This window comes from Pithys albifrons, chromosome 3 (assembly GCF_047495875.1).
Source record: "Pithys albifrons albifrons isolate INPA30051 chromosome 3, PitAlb_v1, whole genome shotgun sequence".
NCBI classification, from domain to species: domain Eukaryota; kingdom Metazoa; phylum Chordata; class Aves; order Passeriformes; family Thamnophilidae; genus Pithys; species Pithys albifrons.
In genome coordinates, this window is record NC_092460.1 from 36679865 (window position 1) to 36698220 (window position 18356).

At 36.9% G+C, this 18356-nt stretch overlaps 1 protein-coding gene across 4 annotated transcripts in view; it reads left to right on the forward strand.

The window, feature by feature from the left end:
* SLC15A5 (solute carrier family 15 member 5) overlaps positions 1-18356 on the forward strand; it is a 33284-nt gene that overhangs the window by 563 nt on the left and 14365 nt on the right. For 2 of the 4 annotated variants that reach the window (XM_071551375.1, XM_071551376.1), the window contains exons 2-6: positions 1615-1837; positions 6428-6597; positions 10531-10751; positions 13279-13468; positions 17865-18053. In XM_071551375.1, the coding sequence (XP_071407476.1) occupies positions 1615-1837; positions 6428-6597; positions 10531-10751; positions 13279-13468; positions 17865-18053 (993 nt within the window). The remainder of the gene's footprint in view (positions 1-1614; positions 1838-6427; positions 6598-10530; positions 10752-13278; positions 13469-17864; positions 18054-18356) is intronic. The other 2 variants (XM_071551377.1, XM_071551378.1) reach the window with 1 other exon arrangement.

Consider the following 18356-nt stretch of genomic DNA (forward strand, 5'->3'; position numbering starts at 1 on the left):
TGGTGACTATTTCATGTTTTACCGATTGTCTTACAGAAATGCATTCTCGAGCATTATGTTTGAAATCTAACCATTTTCTCCAGCTTTGTGGCCACCTTATCTAACAGCTAATTACTTAGTTCCTCCTCTACAAAATGCACTGCAGTATTTTTTCCTCTGCAGTTTTGTGAGTCAGTGCTTTGAACAAGACTAAGGAACATTTGTATGTGTATCTCGAGTACAGCTGAGGCACAAACTTGACTCCTCTAAAGTGGGTTAGTTATTTGGAACACAGATGTTCAACTCTTAAAATTGGTCCTTTAACAAGTGTCTGAAGTTATTAGTGTTTGGTACAAATGCAAGGCTTTAGTAGGAGAGAGAGTTTGGAAACTGTTTCCCAACTGCTGGTAGTAAGATTGTATGTAATGGTATGTGACTGTTGTATTTGGACAAGAGGAAAAGTATTTAAGCACATACCAGTATAAACAAACTTTGCCTTAAGTACAGAGCCGTATTGTAATACCTGCACCCAGGGCCTGCTTTCTATTAGCACATTCTGAATCCTCCCTGTGTATCATCCTAGAGATCTTTTATCTTAAAACACTGTTCAAATTAAGTGCATATCACAGCAGGTGGTTACTCTGCCAACTTAAACCAAGTTGCTGAGCATAGGCAAGCCTGATTTCTACATTAGCCAGCCCTGTTGTGATTTAGACATGCAACAAAACAAGTAAAAAAAAAAGGGTAATTCCTGAAATGTTCTTAAGCTGATTGCAAAACCAGTATGCAAGCAGCCTGGGAAAATGATTACTATAATGTTCCACTGTTTCTCCCTGGGATTCTGGTTTAAATTTCCTTCTGCCACATGTCCTTGCAGTCCATATCTTGAAGTAGAAGACCAGTGGCACAAACAGAATTTGATGCATTTGGATGTTGTTTTAGACAGAACAATTTTTTGTTGGATGTAGATCATGAGACATTCCTGATGGGTTACAGTTTGATGAGCAGTCTTAGTAGTGGCTAATGTTGATGTTGTTGACACATCAATATATTTTAAGTTTGGTGTCCCATTACAACTTGAAAAATCTGTAGCTGATTAAATCAGAAAAACTTGCTTTACAGACTAGAGGTGGCAAATGCAATTCATGGCAGTGGTCCTATAGGTAAAGTTTCTAAAATCATGTGTTTTCTATGAAGATGCAGCAGAAAAAATGAAAAGAAAAATTTCTGCAAAAGTTTTGAGAATATATATGTTAAATTATGATTGCCTTTACAGTTCTGAGGTTTATAGTACAAAAGACTGCACTCCACCATGGAGTGGTTTGGGTTTGGTTTTTTTGTGTTTTTTTTTTTTTTGTTAACTAATGGTTCAATTCATAGAAGAATCTGAATCCTTATAAGCATTTCAGAGAAAGTTTGGGTTTTTGGAGGCCCACGGTGGTCTTACGTTACTTTATATGGCAATATCCAGAAAGGTTCCTCCTGTCTACAGAATTATGACTCTCCCTCTTTGCACTCTTCTGTTGTGTATCTCTGATTTTTCCATCTGTCTTTTCAACATACCTGCTTAAAAAGTATGTGTCTGATTCATCTGATTTTAATTCATTTCAAACAACAATTTTCTTTCCATTCCAGGCACAGCACTATTACCAGTTGTGTCATTCCCCTTTGAAGACATTTACATCGACAGACGACATATTTTGAACACACTAACCAAAAGGGAGCAGAAAATTGTCTTCTACTTTGCACTACTCACAGCTAGCCTGGGAATAGGAGGCATAAGAGCTATAGTTTGTCCACTAAGTGCATACAGCCTTGAGGACTGTGGACCAAAGGAACTTCTTTCATTTTTCAACTGGTTGGTAATGTAATGTTGGCTAAATATCTGTTGGGAATGATAGAGCATTGCCTTGAAATTCACTGGTGACCTACAAGATAGATTTTATGGATAGTGGGTTTCATGCTTTGTTTTTAACTTGAAAACTTTTAGATTTTGGAAGAGTTTGAGTGTTTCAGTTAAAACTTTTCATAACTTCTTTCTTTTGCTACTAGATGATAGTCTATTTTGGCCTCTTACATAAATATGTGGTCAGAATATTCAGGATTAAATGATTTGCCCAAATACTGAAAGACTTAATAGTTTAGTTGGAACAATACATTCCATTTGGTTTTCTGCCTTTAATGTGGCTATCCCTGTAGGATGTTTTGCTGTTGCTGCCTAACTAACAGTGGCAAAATTCAATTATATGTTCCAATTTATATCAGACTAGATTGTTAGCCATGAGAGGCAGCAGTAGAGCCTGCTGGCTTGCTGAAAGTAGGGGTTGCTGGTAGTCTGTAATTGCTAAGCTCAGTGCTAGGGAGCTGCTGTGTTGTTTCAGCTCTGTCGCTGGGAAGTTCTGGCATCAGGTAAACCCCTTGGCATTTGTCGTTTGGTTTTAATATTAATTCTTTAAGAAAAATTGCTCTTAATGGTGGTGTTTGTTTATTTTCACATTAACTATTTCTTTGTCAGTGGATCAGGGAGGTAATTTTTGGCGATTTGTTTGCCTTTCTTTACTACTTGTGTAGCCCTATACAGAGTCCTATACTTTCTGGTTCAATTGTCTAGTGAGAAAGTTGCAGTGGGAACCTCCATCTCCCCACTTTAAGGCAGGGTAAAAAAAAAGCCCTAAACTGCCACCTTTCCTCTACTTTACATGCATGGTTATTAAAATAAAAACTGAGCACATTTCCATATTAACAATGCAATGCTGAAGAATCAATGAAGATCTCAGTGAATCAGATCTCTCTTCCTTTGGGAATGGCTTTTCTGGCTATTCTTTTTTCCTCCAATTATGTTAGTATCAAAGAGTTTTGAATTAAATCCAAACTTCAGTGAATAAGGTAGCTTTACCAAAGATGGATGAGACCGTTTAGTTCCTTAGAGCAGATTCTCCCTCCTTGACCTGCCCATAGGAGAGAAGAGAAAAAAAAATCCTTCCTTTTTACTCTATTCTGAGTTTTAATCCTTAATTAGCAACATCATTTTGATTAAATAAGACTCTGGGGGATTAAAACTGGAGAGCAATCAGTTGTTCTGAAGAATAGCTCTGGAGAATTTATTGTACTGTGGTCTTAGCTATTCAGAATTGTGTTTAATCAAAGTGACATTTTTCAGTGTTGATTACAAAGGAGATATAATGTGAACAAAAAGTTCCTTGGGGGAATCTAAGCGGGCCAGTTCTTGGAACTTTGGAAATATCAAGAAAGGAACATGTGCAATTAAAAAAAAATTTAATAATTTTTGCAGGGGCATGCAAGGAGAGGCTGTTGGAGTGCAATATTAAGTTTTTAAAAATGGGGGTTTCATTCTTAATCTCATTAATTGTCTCAGAATATCATCACTTTTTCTCGGTAGGCTTTTTTCTCTTGGTAGGTGGTTTGCCAGTCTAGGACCTGGTTCTAACCCCTAGTATGTACCATGGCTCTGACTTTCTAAATAAACAGAATATACCAATGCTAAGTGAAGAAAGGACCTGGCCTAAATTTCCCTAAAGCCTTCTGCATTTCTAAGGTCAAGGTTATGGACTAGTAATATTTTTGCAGCAGAAGAAATACGTTCTCTCTATGGGAGCAGAGAATGACAGCAAAGAGTACAATCTAGACTCGGGGTGAGAGTTAGCAAAGTTGTATTTTGTCATACAGATCTGCTGTAAAAACAAATGCAGAGAACGTGACCCAGTAGTATTTTCCACCTTCTGTCTTTCTTTTTCATTCCATATATTGCAGATCAGTTTCAGACATTATCCTGAACACACTTTAGTTTGACTTCTTAAAATGTTGTTCTACCCCTCTGGGATTTTTTCCTCCATCTTATTTTTGCAAAGAATTGTGTAATGATTCTGAAAAATTGACCTCCTCGTAAAAAGCTGTAGTACAGAAAAATATAGCTTGGATTCTGGTCTATACGTGGGATATCTGGGCCTGAGTTTGAATGAATTAAAAATTAATTTGTGAGAGTTATGCAGGCCCAAAAAATAAAAGCAAATAATATTTCAGGTGATGAGAAATTTACTGAGTCTTCAGAATTAATCTGAGTGGTTCATTTTAAAATATTTTCATGTATTTCTCATGATCTCAGCTTGTTTCATTCAGCCATTTCATCTCAATTGTTACATTAAGTAAAAACATTTTTAATCCTGTATAAACATAAACAATACTTTTCAATAAGAGTCACCTGGATGCTGCTACTTTAAAGTTATTACAATGAATACACTTCTGTAAAGTGTTATAACAAGATTGTTAGGTTTATGTGGCTTGTCACAATAACATTTAGGTTTGTGTCTGGACTCCATTATTGACATGAACCTCCCAGCTGGCATTTGGCTCTCATGTGAGGAGACCTCAGAATGCTAAAGCTCCAGGAAGGAGCTGTTCCCTACAGAGCTGGACATCAAATTTAGTTTGATGTATCTAACTAAACCCACTATGTCCTAGTGGGATCTCTGAGACACTTTATGTAATGCAGGCCCAAATATTGCAGTATTGGATAGCTGTGATACAAGAACTAGCCAGATGTGTGTTCTGTTTGTGTAGGTTCCATCTGCTGCTGTCTGTATTATATGAGCACATCCCAAAATTCTGGTATGTGTGTTGAGGTTAGTTTGTTGTTTGGGCCGTAGGGATTGCTAAACACACTGGGTTGGTTTTTTTTTTTTGTTTCTCATTTCTGTGAGGGGACAGGAACTTTGTGCTTCAGTCTTACAGTGGTAAAGGACAAAAGTGCTCTCCTGTACTCAAGGGTTTTCTTTGGACGCTTCTACTTCCAGTCAAACAATTTTAGAGTCATGAGGAGTGTGAGGACTTCCGGTAGCTCAGGCCCACTTCTTCAGAAAGTTTGAAAAACAGCCACTGAAACTTATAACTTTAAAAATGTCAGTTAGGAATTGATTCAAGATGTCTGTACAAGTTCTAACTGAACCAGTTGTGTAACTATCTTTTTAAAGCTTTAGTTGAACAGGAGTCAACATGGTTATGTAAAAAATGACTCCATATCATCATCATAGAGTAATATAATTCCAAAGTGCTTTTTCTTAAATCATTGAGAAGATAATTCTAGATGAATTAGGAAACATAAAGACTCAAGTTCAAATAGCATGTATGAGGCAGAAGCAGTGCTGAATCAGAAACCAAGCTTTGCTTCCTCAAGCAATATGTAATAAGCTGTATGATTATGTATCTGTCTATATTTCACCTTTAAGTGAAACCATTTTGCTAAGGTTCCAGGAAAGGTAAAGGAATTTCTTCCTGCAGTTGCTTACAAACTGTAATCTTTGCTATATGGAGGCAGTGCTACTCCACTATTGATCCCTTTTCTTTGTTTAAAATGAAGTTGTCATCTTGTGGTGGGTTGACCCTGGATGGATGCCAGGTGCCCACTAATGCTGCTCTATTGCTCCCCTCCTCTAGCTGGGCAGGGGAGAGAAAATAAAATGCTGATGAGCTCAGCCTTGGCCAGTGGCATGTCCATCTTGGAACTGTCTGGCATTGGCTCTGTTGGACATAGGGAAATCTTCTGATAGCCTCTCTCAGAAGCCAGCCTGGTTGTCTGCCTGCTTGCCACACAAGAACAATACACATCTTCATGGATAACTTGGAATTTGAATGTTCAGTCAAAGTTAAAATTCTGAAATTAAAATTTCAAAGGTTAAGTCTTCAAGCTAAAGTTAAGTTTAAAGTAAAAATTGCTGAATGACTGAATTTTTTTTGCTACCCTCCTAATTCCTTAAAGAATTTTATTGTGCTATTTTCAGGGGTTCTGAACTGCAGTAGGCCTATCACTAGTTGTATGCCATCTGCTTCCAAAAGTGTGTGATTTTTTTTTAATATGTTCTGTGGTTAGGAGAGGTTCAGCACTTGCTTGGGAAGCACCTTTACTGCCAAAGACAGTCTCATAGAAAACTGTAATGGGGAACCTCCTTAAGATATTTTCAGAAGCCAACAGAAGCTCAAGCTGAGCCTTGAAACTAATGACTGATAAATCAAATTTTAATATTTCTTAACATTTAATATTTTTTTAACCAAAGGGTGATGGCATTAAGACATTTCTCTCTTAGCTTAAAGCATATGATTTGATGATATTTCATACACGAAACTTATGCTACCAGATATTCAATGTGTAAATGTTAAATGTTGATGTATTTAATTAGTGTCACCCACAAGAATATTTGCAGTACTAGACTGATAATTTGTTCAGCTCTACTGCCTTACTGTAATCATATGCCTCTTGGAGCTGAGACATTCAAGTGAAATTCTGTTTTAATTGCTGTGTCAGTATGTCCCTGGTACTGATGTTGTCCATGCTTACTACACTTAACCATGCCTTCAATTTGATGTTTTAATCTTCTGTAAAGGCCTTATATTATTCAGCCTCTCTACTCTTCTCTCTCTTGTGTCTGTGTACTAGGTTTTATTGGCTGGTTAACTTAAATTCAGCAGTTGTCTTTGTCAGCATTTCTTACATCCAGCAGTCTGTGGCCCGGAACCTTGGTTTCCTTATCCCATTTGTGTCTGGGCTTATGGCTATGATCACAATTCACATGGTGCGAGGTGAAATGATTTACAAACCCAAAACAGGTAAGAGGTAACTTAGGAAATATCTCAGAATTATTCAACTTGCATATCTAAATGAGTTCTTCCGTAACACTCCTTTGTTGGATTGGAGGTTCTTGAGGTTTAGGTCTACAACATCTTTTTGTAAAGTGAAAAATATCTATTATCTGTAAAAATAGACCTGGAGATTCTGGTTGAGCTTTAATAGTGGGGAGCAGTCTGTGGTAAACTTATGTATGTGTTCTGGCATGTCAAGGCACGTGTCGAAGAATTTGCCTGTGCAGGAAGAAATGTTGTATCCATGCTGCTGGTGGAATTGATTTTGTCATGTTTGGTTCAGCCTGTGCCCAAGTGTGTTTTGGTCAGGTGAAGCAGAGTTGGTTCCTATGCTAAATGTGTTCTGTTGCTGCTCCTGACCTCTCAGCTGGGCAATCAAACAGTGTGGTTAGTCAGCTAAACAGGAAGATGTAGTAGTAGCAAAGTAATTTTATAATGTCCATCTTGAAGAACTTCTAGTACTTATTGTTATTTCAACATGCTTGCTTATACAACTTCAAGGATTTTACTCATTTGAAAGTAATTAGAAATATTGAATAGTTTTAAATGGTTCTTGTACAAACTGTGCACATATTTTAATACAGAAGAAGTTCTTACACTTCTGTGGCCTCACCAGTTGATACCTGAGCTCTACAAAATCCATTGATAGACACTGTCCCTCTCAATTGATCAAGCCCAGAAACATAAGAGGAGCCCAGGTAACTTGAGAAAGGCTGTAAATGGCTACACTTTCTTGTTCTTCTTCCAGAAGAAGCCAGAAAATGAAAGCAAGTTATTACTTCAGTGTTTTTGTTAAGTATAATCTAAAATATATTAGCAGTGAGAGAATGAATGCATAAAGTGTTTGGGAATATCATAGTGAGGACAACACTAGAGAGGTTTATTCTAAACAAATTGAGCTAAAGAAATGCATTCCCAAACCCTTGTGATAATATGCAGCTGAAGTAAGCAATAACTACCACCAAATTAGCTAGCTTGTTAGGGAGAGACTGAGGCTCACTACAGTTTTACAACCTGAGAGGGTAAAAACATTTAGTGCAGTCCTAAACTGAGCAATTTAATATGGACTAAATCTGTAATTTATCATTTAATTAGGCCGTGGTAGATGAACCCTAGGTGCAAAGGGTGGGGCCAGTTTCATACATGCTGTGCCTCACCTGGAAAAAAAAAAAAACAAAAAAAATCCATTGTGCAGGCTCAAAGGACACACCCACATGGGTAGAGCCCTTCCCCAATCTTCATTTGTGAAGCCTAGCCATGAAGGGTGAAGTTTAATTCTACAAAGAGAAATAACATAAATTGCTGTTGTTTGAATGATCATATATCTTCCAAGTTTTTGCAGAATGACAATCTCTACACTAATATCTGCAAAATTTTTTATCTCCATACTCAAAATAAAAGATTTGTATTGTCCAGTGAGGTGATGAAATTGGAAACTTTTTATAACTGTAATCCAAATCTATAAGTGACCTTAAATGATTTTTATATTTGCTGCTGTTTTTATCTTAAGGTAATTCTTCAAATGGATCCTGCATTCAGTTATGTTTAGCTATCAAGCATGGACTTTGTTTGCATTTCTTCCCACTGATATAATTTTGAGGACTGGTAGGTGAACAGAGATGAGGAAAAAAAATCTGTCTACCATCTAGGGTGCAATGTGGGCTTTTTATTGAATTGAAGTTGCACAGATATACATAATTAGATTAAGGTGAAAGTAAGAGTATAAGATTGAAGGGCTGAAGTATAAAGGAGAAGGTAAATAATTTTCTGAAAGTTGCAATTTAATATCTATACAGGTGGAAAACTTTAAAATAAAAGCATGGACTGTATGATGTTTAGCTACACAATGTGCACAATGTACAATATACACTATGAGATAAATATTTATGCTTTTAAACATGTATCCTACAAGCCGATCAGATTTTTGATCTGCAGAATTCACCACTATGGAGTTCTGTGGGATTTACTTATTTTCTGATAAAGAAGGGATGACATCCTTATTTTGACTATATCATTGACAAAATCCTAATGATAATAATTACATTTATGTACCATTGAAGTTGCTTTTTGAACTACAACTTCAAGCAGCTTTATCTTCCTCGTTTACTAGCTCTTACAGTCTGCTGGAATTTCATGCAGAGAAACACAGCTAAATAATGTATTTGTCTGTTTTGTCTCATACAAAATAATGTTTCTGAGATAGTTGACTGAAAATAGGCTAAGGGGGGCCCCAGGTGATCCATTTGGAAAGGCAGGGAAATGTCAGATTTTCTTGTCTATGTTAGTCTCTTTTTTTTAGTGAGAGCAAGAAAGAAAAGTCTGCCCAGCACTTTTCATTCCAAAGAACAGGAGATGGCCACAATCACCTTCAAGACTAGGTCAGATGAACCAGGACACAGCCTTGCTTCTTTGTTGAACTGTTTGCTGGTCTTGTCGTGGGTTATTCTTTACATGTACTCATTTCAAACCTGACTGGACTCAAACTCTGGTGGAGCAGTAACACCACCTTATTGCTTTTTATTTCTTTTTTTTTTGTGAATGTCTACACTCTAGTGTAGGGCAAAGCAAAATATTATCATTTCTCTGACCTAAAACCTTTAATTGCAAGCTCTGTCAATGAACTGAGCTGATATAAAGTTTTCTATTATCTTTTATTTGCTTCTGGAACTAACTCTGCTTTGAGAAGAGCCCAAAGTCCCACTTGTTTTCTGATTTGCTTCTTAGTCAAGTAACTCTGATGTCTGCAGATTTTTTTCTTGTTATCTTCAGATTATGTCTTAAAATAGTCCAAGATCTTAAACATGGTTTACAGTGAGTGATAAGAATAGTGGCCTAGTACAGTCATACAGAACAATAAAAGTGGTACCAACTCTCTGTGTTTGCAGGCTTTGATGCGCTATTTCAGTTCTTATTCCATAGTCGCTACAGTCTACAAGTTAATACTAAACAGCCAGGGAGTTTTACATATTAATTCATCTAATAAGATGCCTTTAGTTCTCTAGAGCAAGTGCTTCCAGTAGGTGTCAATGGATATTTCTAGAAAATAATTTCTGTATCAGAGATAGCAAGGAGACATTTTCTCTCTGCAATTTTAGTTCGCCATAACTTTTGGAAAGTATTTAGTTATAGATACCCAACTTATTGTAGTGCTGCAGCACTCAGAAAAGTAGAGAAGTGCCATAACCCTTATTTGCATGTATGGCAACTTGCCAAAGGTAAATTAATCTGCACTCCCAAGCCTGAAGCTAACATGTTTGTCCTCATTTTACTTCTATTTCCTCTGAGTATGACAAACAAGATAGCAATTCTGAAAGCCAGTAACCAAGTGAGCAAGTTTTTAATATGCCAAGTACTGAATTGGAAGCTTCTCTTCTGTCCCAGCATGCTACATGGAAGTCCTGAGATAATATTTCTGGCTTTGAAAGTCATCCGTGAGAATTCTCTTATTTCATCAACTGTTCTTTGAAATACTTTTCCTTCTCAATTCACTACTGCCCTCTCAATGCTGCTGGACTTCAGCAGATATGCAATATTACATTACTGTCTTGAAATGAAAACTAATAACATTCAATAAATTGAAAGAAAAAACAAAGGAAATTAATGCTTTGCTTGCTCAATGAGTAACAAATTGTGGTGTGCTAGATAACTGGTAGCAAAAGGCACTCTTCTCTGTGGATGTTTGACAGGATTGCTTTTGTAACAATTAGTTTGTGAACCAACTGGGTCCAAAAAAGAATGTTTTGAAACAAATCCAGACTCATACTACCTATCTCCTCTCTAAAAAAACATAAAGGTGAATATATCAGGTTGTATTTTCCTCCAGATGTGTTTTGTCTTGTCTTGTTTCTTTTGGCAGCAGATAAAACCATACCAACATCTATTGTCTCTGATTGTTTGCAGACAGTTCCCTGCTGACGACCTTTGGTGTAATTACTAGTGCACTGAAAACGTGCTGTGTGCGATATCGCTACTTCAGCGAAGGTGTGACAAACTGGCTGGATCATGCCAAGGAAAACCATGGTGGTCAGTACAGTGAGATTCAGGTGGAAAGCACAAAGTCACTTGCCAGGCTCTTCCCATTGTTCACTTTCCAAATTCTCTACAGAACATGCATTATGCAGGTGGGTACACAACTTTAAGCAAAAGTCTTGAAATAGGCTGTGACATGTGTTTGCTGCGATTTCTCTAGGCGTGTTTTTCCTAAGTCTTGCTTTATTAGCTGACCAACCTCGCAGAATAGTTTTAATTACCTAAGAATTACCTTCTTATAACCTCTAGTCTTATCAAATAATGAAAATTTACTTGATCAAGACTCATTAAGGAGCTTGTATGACTGCTTGTTATTCCATTTTATGAACCTCTACTGATTGAAATATCTTGTGCTAGAGTCCTGTGCTCTCATGCTGCCATGTTGCAGTTATGAACACAGACTCATGCTTGGTATTATTTTTGAAAAATGTAATTTTCCCACTTTTTCAATGTTCACTCACTTTTGGGAAGAGGCAGAGTATTTTATTTTCTGGTTTGGTTGCATATTTCTTCTACTGTTTTGACAGGATTATGTGGCTGTTGTAGCTACAGTGGAAGTGGGTGGTTTTCCATTTGTGGAAAGAAGCAATCCTTTCACAGCCCCTTGGTCAGGCTATGTGGTTCTTTTCACTTCTGTGTGTGTGTATGTTATATAAATGTAAATGTGTCAAGAAGCTACTTAAGCTGACATGATTCCTTCAGATTCATTTCTGTCTGGATGATCCTGGCTAAGCAGGAGTTTGAGGTAGCTTACCCTTTGGCAATTGGAATAACAAGTTTATGAGCTGGCTCAGAAATTCACTTTAACTTATTGCTGTTAAAATGCTGCGTAAGGAAATGCTTACAAATATGTAGCATTTACTGCTTTACTGACACTTGCTCTTGCCATCATCCTGCATTCCCATCCATCTACCTCATCCTTTCTCCTCTTCCCTCCCCACTCACTACAAAGTCTCAAAAAATCCCAAGCAAACAAAACCAAAAAACCCCAACAAAACCCCAACCAAACAAAAGAACCCTACCAAAACAACAAACACACATGTATGACAGAAGTTATGCATTAGTGACCAGATGAAAATTAACCAGTTATCATTAATCACGTTTATAATAATTAGGTATTTATCTAGAAAATATAGAAGTATTTCCACTGCTGAAAGAATCTACTTACTCCTTTATCAGAATTTCCTATAAATTTAAGTCTTTTTCTCAGACTAAGTGATAGATCGGTATCTTTTTTGTTAAGATTAATAGCATTTTCTTCATATTATTAACAGCTTTCAGTGCCTGTGATTCATGTTGATGATATTTTAATTTCTATTAAGCAGTCAGTTCTTACTAGCAATAGACATTGGAAAAAAAGAAACCAACAACATTTGGCTCAGTTCTAAACTTGTATAGTTCTGTTACTATTTATTCTCCCTTTTACAATTTATATCTTCTTTTGGAGGTGGAATGTAGGTGTTTTCATATTTTTATTAAGATCTAGCATTTAAATAATTCTTTAGCACTGAATTGACTCCTGGTGAGTAGGGTTAACTATAACCATTGATGAGAAACCCTACATGAGCTCAGTTACTAACTATACATTCATTTTCAGACAGCTATAAAGCAGTAATAGTCTACCTGGGTTTGAAATTACCAGTCATATTGAAGAGCTGTGCAGAATGCTGCAGGAATCCAGAAGTCCCTAAAAACACAGAGTAAAGAAACCAGTTCTATATCAATCTCTGTCACGACAGTACTCTGTGAGTTGCTCAAGCTGGAGTTTCCCTTAATAGAGTGGATTATGGGTTCCTGCTGCACATGAAATTGAAAAAACCTCAATCAAAAACACTGAAAAATCTGCTGGTAGAAGCCATTGGGATTTTTATTTTTTTAATAAACGCAACAGATCTTCTGTAGAGCCTCACAAAAGCAGAAGGAATTATTTGCTTTTGTAGTGAAGGAGTCTTACAAATCTACTTAATTGCTCATACCTTGATGACTGCCATTGGTTGGTTTCTCATTCCCTTCTTTTTGGTTTCGGTTTTCAATTCCCAGGATTAAAAGGAAGTCCTCTATATATCTACTATGGCTGTCAGTTGCATTAAAGTGTTTCTAATGCTGTGGCCAAATTTTCATTCCCCGTAGCTTTTAAAACAAGTTGCTGGCAAGAGTGTCATAAGAAAAACTCCCACCTTGAGCAAACAATCAGAAGTTCAAAATCACTATGCCTTGCTATTCCAGGATTAAATCCCTCTGCATCTTGCTATTTTAAGATTCTGTTCTGCTAAACACTGCCTGGGTAAAGTGACTTAAATGATTAGGCAGAACCATTTAGTATATTGGTGAATAGCTTTAACCAGGGGTGATCAAATAAATTCAGCAACTGTTGCTTAGAATTGTTAAACTCAGAAGAAAATGTCGTAGAAGGAAAATGTTTCATTCTGGCAGAGAACAATATTGCCACTTCCTGAAAAGCTTTCTTCATGAATGGTCATTCCTTTTGGCCTGCAGCTATTTGGTTTAATGTAACAACTTCGGAAGGAAAAGTCAGAGACATCTCCAAATATAGTAAAAATCTTATCCATGAAAGATAACTGGTATACTAATGGAGTGGAATTTTACCCTTCAATACAGATTCCTTCAGGATACTATCTCCAAACCATGAATTCCAACTTGCACTTCAGTGGATTTGTCTTGCCAGTTGCAGCAATGAATGTGATAAGCATTGTGCCCCTACTGATTCTTGTTCCTATATTGGAATGCATTAACTCCTCGTGTCTCTTTAGTTCCAAGGACACTGGATATTCTCCAACAGTTTATATTGGTATGTATGAAATACATGTGTGTTTACAGTTTTAGTATGTTTTCTGTTTCTGTAAGAGAAACTTCAGTATGATGGATGATCCTATGCAATTATTTCTGGCTCTAAATATTAAGAAGGACTCATTTGGGGATGATGCTCAGAAGTAGATATTGTTCAAAGGAACTATTGAAAAGAAAGTCCTGAAAACACATACTAGAAATCAAGAAAAAAATGCATAGCTTTTGTGTAGGACAGAGACAGATGCCTCTGACCAATAAAAAATTTTGAGGACTCACAAATAACTAGGAGTCATCTTAGCATTGGAGAGAAGTGGTATTAACTGTTTAGTCCTGAGAATTACATTGACTTGGTTATCTTCTATATGTTTGTTTATCCATTAACTTTTGGAAAGTTAATTCACATTGAAAGTCTTTTTTTGAAAAAGAAAAAATCCTTCAGCTAGGGTTTTTTTTTGATATTGAAGACATGTGTGTTACTCAAAATGGTGAGTTTGGATTTTGGTAACTCTGTTACAAACAAAGGTTTTGTTTTTCTGGTATTTTTATGCTATAACTGCACTGTTGTTAGGACTGCAGCTCATAAGAGGGAAATCGTATTATCATTACTATGGTTTCTTCTAGACTCTGCTTTTGTATCACAAGTGAAATAAAAGTATCCAGTCTAATTCTCTATCTGCAATAGCTGGTTTTAGAACTGATGAGCAAAAGAAAACATGCAGACAGCTATGTAAAATAAATAGGTGCGTAGCACTAGACTGCTGTTCCCATTGAAAACGCTGAACATTTCACAGGTGGAAGGTTACTTGGAGAGGTACAACTTTCCTCTCCAGTACTAGAATTTTCATTAAAATATCTAGTATGGGATAATTTTTCAGGTGTTTAGAAGTTTCCTTATTAAAATCCTTAGCTGAAACATGCCTTATTAGATACCCATCTCCAAAGGTGAAGTGTTATCTCTTCCTCACAGAGGTAAAAAGAAGTCTTCTCTCTTGGGAGTCCCAGTGCTTTCAGCAGTAACCATTGTAACTTCAGGGTTGTAGTTTGGTCCTTGTTTCAGAGAAATTCATAGTCTGGTAGCGATGGTGACTTTAATGAGGGTTGGGCTTCCTTCTGTAGACACCAATGCGATTTTTTAATTGATTTTGCTTTTAATTACCCCGAAACCTCTTATGTTACATAAGAGGTTCTAGGGAACATAAGTGATTTGGAGGAATCCTCTCTGACCCTTTTCTGATGTCAGCTACGTGTAGTACCACCAGAAAAGTAGCTTCTGTTCTGTATTCACTTAAAACTATTCTCTTTCATAGATACTCTCATTAAACTGCCTGCATTTTTATCTTCCAGCTTGCATTACAAACCTCAGATGAAAATATTTATAAACCACTATTTTCTCAGTGTGCTGCTATTAATTCAGTGCCCCATGGCAGGCAGCACAGTGAGTACTGACACACACAGAGGTATTAATCTGACTAAATTAGCCTAATTAAGAGTGTTATTAAGTTTTATACAAACCAGAAGCATATAACACAGCAGGTTGCAATTACCCTAGTTTTTAAAATAATGTCTGCATTAAAACACCAAAAGCACATTCAGATAATCATTTTCCTTTAAACTATGGAAATTTCAAGTTGGTATTAATGTTCTGTCCTGTTATGTTGAACAGCAGTAGGATATATGCAGTGGTTTATTCCTAATTGCTTCATTTATTAAAATAGCCTCCTGTTAGAGATAATAAATTACCTGAGGCATAAAAATACCTGCAAGGTACAGGCAATGGATTTAGATGTTCAAGTATATGGCTGCACCTGCCAGTATGGTAGACCTCTAAGTGCCAATATTTTTGCCAACAGTTAATTAGGTTCACAATTATTTTCAAGAACAAAATTGGAAGTATAAATAGGCAATTGGTGTTGTGCCAGCCTATAACTATATTTTAATTCAACTCTTGAAAGTGGAAGAAATTTCAACAGTTTTCTGGAAATTTTATGTATGTTAAAAATAACAGTTTTCAAGGATGAACCACATGGACAATGTTGGACTGATTGTTCTGTATGAACGGTCTATATGAAAACTGTAATCTGTTACTTTCTCTCTAATTGTTGGTTTATTCATAAATTAGGTACAACCTAAAAACCAGTAAAATCTCAACACAAATTCAGATTGTGTTCCAAATATGTTAAGTATCTGAACCTCTTTATGAAACAATGAGTAGTTGGTAGACTTAGAGTTATTCTGGTTTTATGGTTGTTTGTGGAGTTTTTGTTTGTTGAGGTAAGGTTGTTTGTGTTTTACATTTTATGCTGCTTCATTTGGTCAATAATGTAGAAGATTCAGTAGCGAACTAAAATTGTGTTTCTCCTGTCGAGGTTCTAGATAAAATACCTGAGCCATAGAAGTTCTTTCTGTAATATTCTTAATGCGTGACTATACTGAAAAATTGTCTTAGTCTTGGATTTACTCCATCCACAAGTGGTTTGGAGTACAGCTCTCCATACAGTACACAAAATCAAGCCTGCAGCCCAATGTCTATTTGGGGTGATTTGAAAGTTAGTAATGACCAATTCTCCCTAAAGGCATTCTAGTCTGAATGAGTATTAATTCTAGGAAAGCTTTTTAAACTGTATTATCCAGGATGTGACATCAGAACTCACGAAATTCCCATACAACCTTAGTTTTTAGATAATATAAAGAACCCTGTCCTAGAATCACCCCCAAAATATTACTAAAACTACAAAACCAAAGCTCAGATGGTCATTCTGAGCTGTTTGTTTTAAAGAGAACCGAAGAGAGAATTAGGAAAACCAGGCCTCCAATTGTCTTGGTTTCTTCCTCTGATATATAAAGAAAAATTAAAATTGTTGGTCATTCAGAGGGTATTTCTTCTGAAATGTATTGGCTTTTTGTAAGGAAAATGCTTCAAGTATAGAACTGTGTAGTAATACTGAACTGCTTTAGGTTTCTTTAGTATCAACATAATTTTTCAATAGGAGAACTCTTGCTTTGGAAGATTACAAGAAGCTCCTTGAGGGCTTTATACCTGGCTTTGACAAGCTACATTGGCTAGAAAATGCTATTGAATTCCCTCCTGTCATCAATTTTCAAGCAATAATTCATTGATGCTCTTGTTAAGCACTAGAGGAGCCTTAAAAGTGAAACGGCTTCCAAGGCTCAGGTTAGGCATTGGGGAGGATATTTAAAGCTGTGAAAATGCAGAAAAACTGTGCTAGGGGGAGGGTCTGAGAGTTTGGTGCTGAGAGAAGAAACACAGAGGCATGCAAAAACATAACAAGGCTAAGGCCGCTGAGCTATATGAGTTTTCAATCTCTTATGTACTGATAGCCAAAACCACAAAGTTTATATATGCTGTATTTATAGTATGGAACAAAAGCTTTTGACTGTTGAAGCCAAATCCAGTAAGTGTAACAAGTATCAGTCATGAAGTCAGAGGAAGTTTTAAAAGGAAAACATAGTCCAAGTATTTGAGCCAAAACTGTTAAAAGAAACCAAATTGTCCTTACATTACGACTTAAAAATGCTGACAAATCAGAAATTTGGTCAAAATCAATGAGACTCCATGAGCTGGATGTGCAGTGGGATATTGGAATGTGTTGGTGATCCAGTGTATTATGGATCATGTGGTGATACTGCTTCCAGAAAACTGAGAAAGACAGGAGGCAACTGTAATCCCACAGTTTATGTATAAACACTTAGGAAGCTGAAGATTGACTTTCCCAGTCGGGGACTTGATCTCATCCTGAAATGTTAAACAGTCCAGCAAATGCACTACAAACAAATTTTCGAGAGTAGTTCAAGGAAACTCTCTAGTGGAGGAAAAGAGTAGAATGTAGGAATCCTTGATCTCCTAAGGTGTGATATGCACAACTGACTTTTTTCCTATCCTATCTGCCATGGCCTTCAGTCTTAGAAATCTAGTATTTCTACTGCCTGCACTACTGCTTTTTAAATAGAAAACAAATGGTTAAAGTTTACAGTATAAATGTATATTTCAAAACCTTGTTGCTGCTTAAGTAAGAGAATTTCCTGATGTGTGCTAGTCTTTCCTACCCATTCTCTTGTGGTATCTGGAAGGACATTGGCCTTTTCTTTCTCTCCTCCTTTCTTACCTCCCTCAGCCTTTAAAGGAAGTAAAAAGTTCTTCTTTGTGACTTTGGTCTTCAGAAAAGTTTTTCCTCTCTCATTCTTTCTATGCTGAGCTGAATTCCTTTGCTGTATATACATGGCAAGAACTCTTTATTCATGTTTAGGTGTTGAGAAAGAATGTTTTGGAGTGGGGGCAGGAAGCTACTTTTGCATTTCTTAGGACTTTGCTTCATTATGAACATGTGACAATCCTGTAAGGACAGCCTTGGTGAATGCTCTGTGTGCTCTGTACCCAGTTGTAGGTCAGTTATCTGCTGCACTTTCCGTGATGGTTGCTGGCTTCTCTGAAATACACCGAAAGCAGTTCCCTCAGCTGGAGCAGATGCTTTCTGAGGAGGTTCTCCTGGTCTCCTCCATGCCTTGCTTCCACTTAGCCCCTCAATACATCCTCCTTGGAGTGGCTGAAGCCTTGGTAACTCCCTCCTGTAAGTAAAATCTAATAGGCTAAAGCAAGAGTGTCCTAATTCACAGAATATTATATCAGCTTCCTAAAAATAGTTACTGTCATCTGATATTTTATCCCTGGCTCTCTTCCATGGGCTTAATGAGCAGATCTGTGCTTTACCTGTTTCAGAGAAGCATAATTTTTCTTGCTGGTTGTAACTCAGGACGAGCAATGATGTTGTTCCAGATTAACTGGAAGGTAGCACAGCCTAGTCAAGTCCCTGGGGTGTGCAATCCATTGTTTAGCCTTGAAGCTGGACCCGCTTCAGGCAGGGGCTGGACTG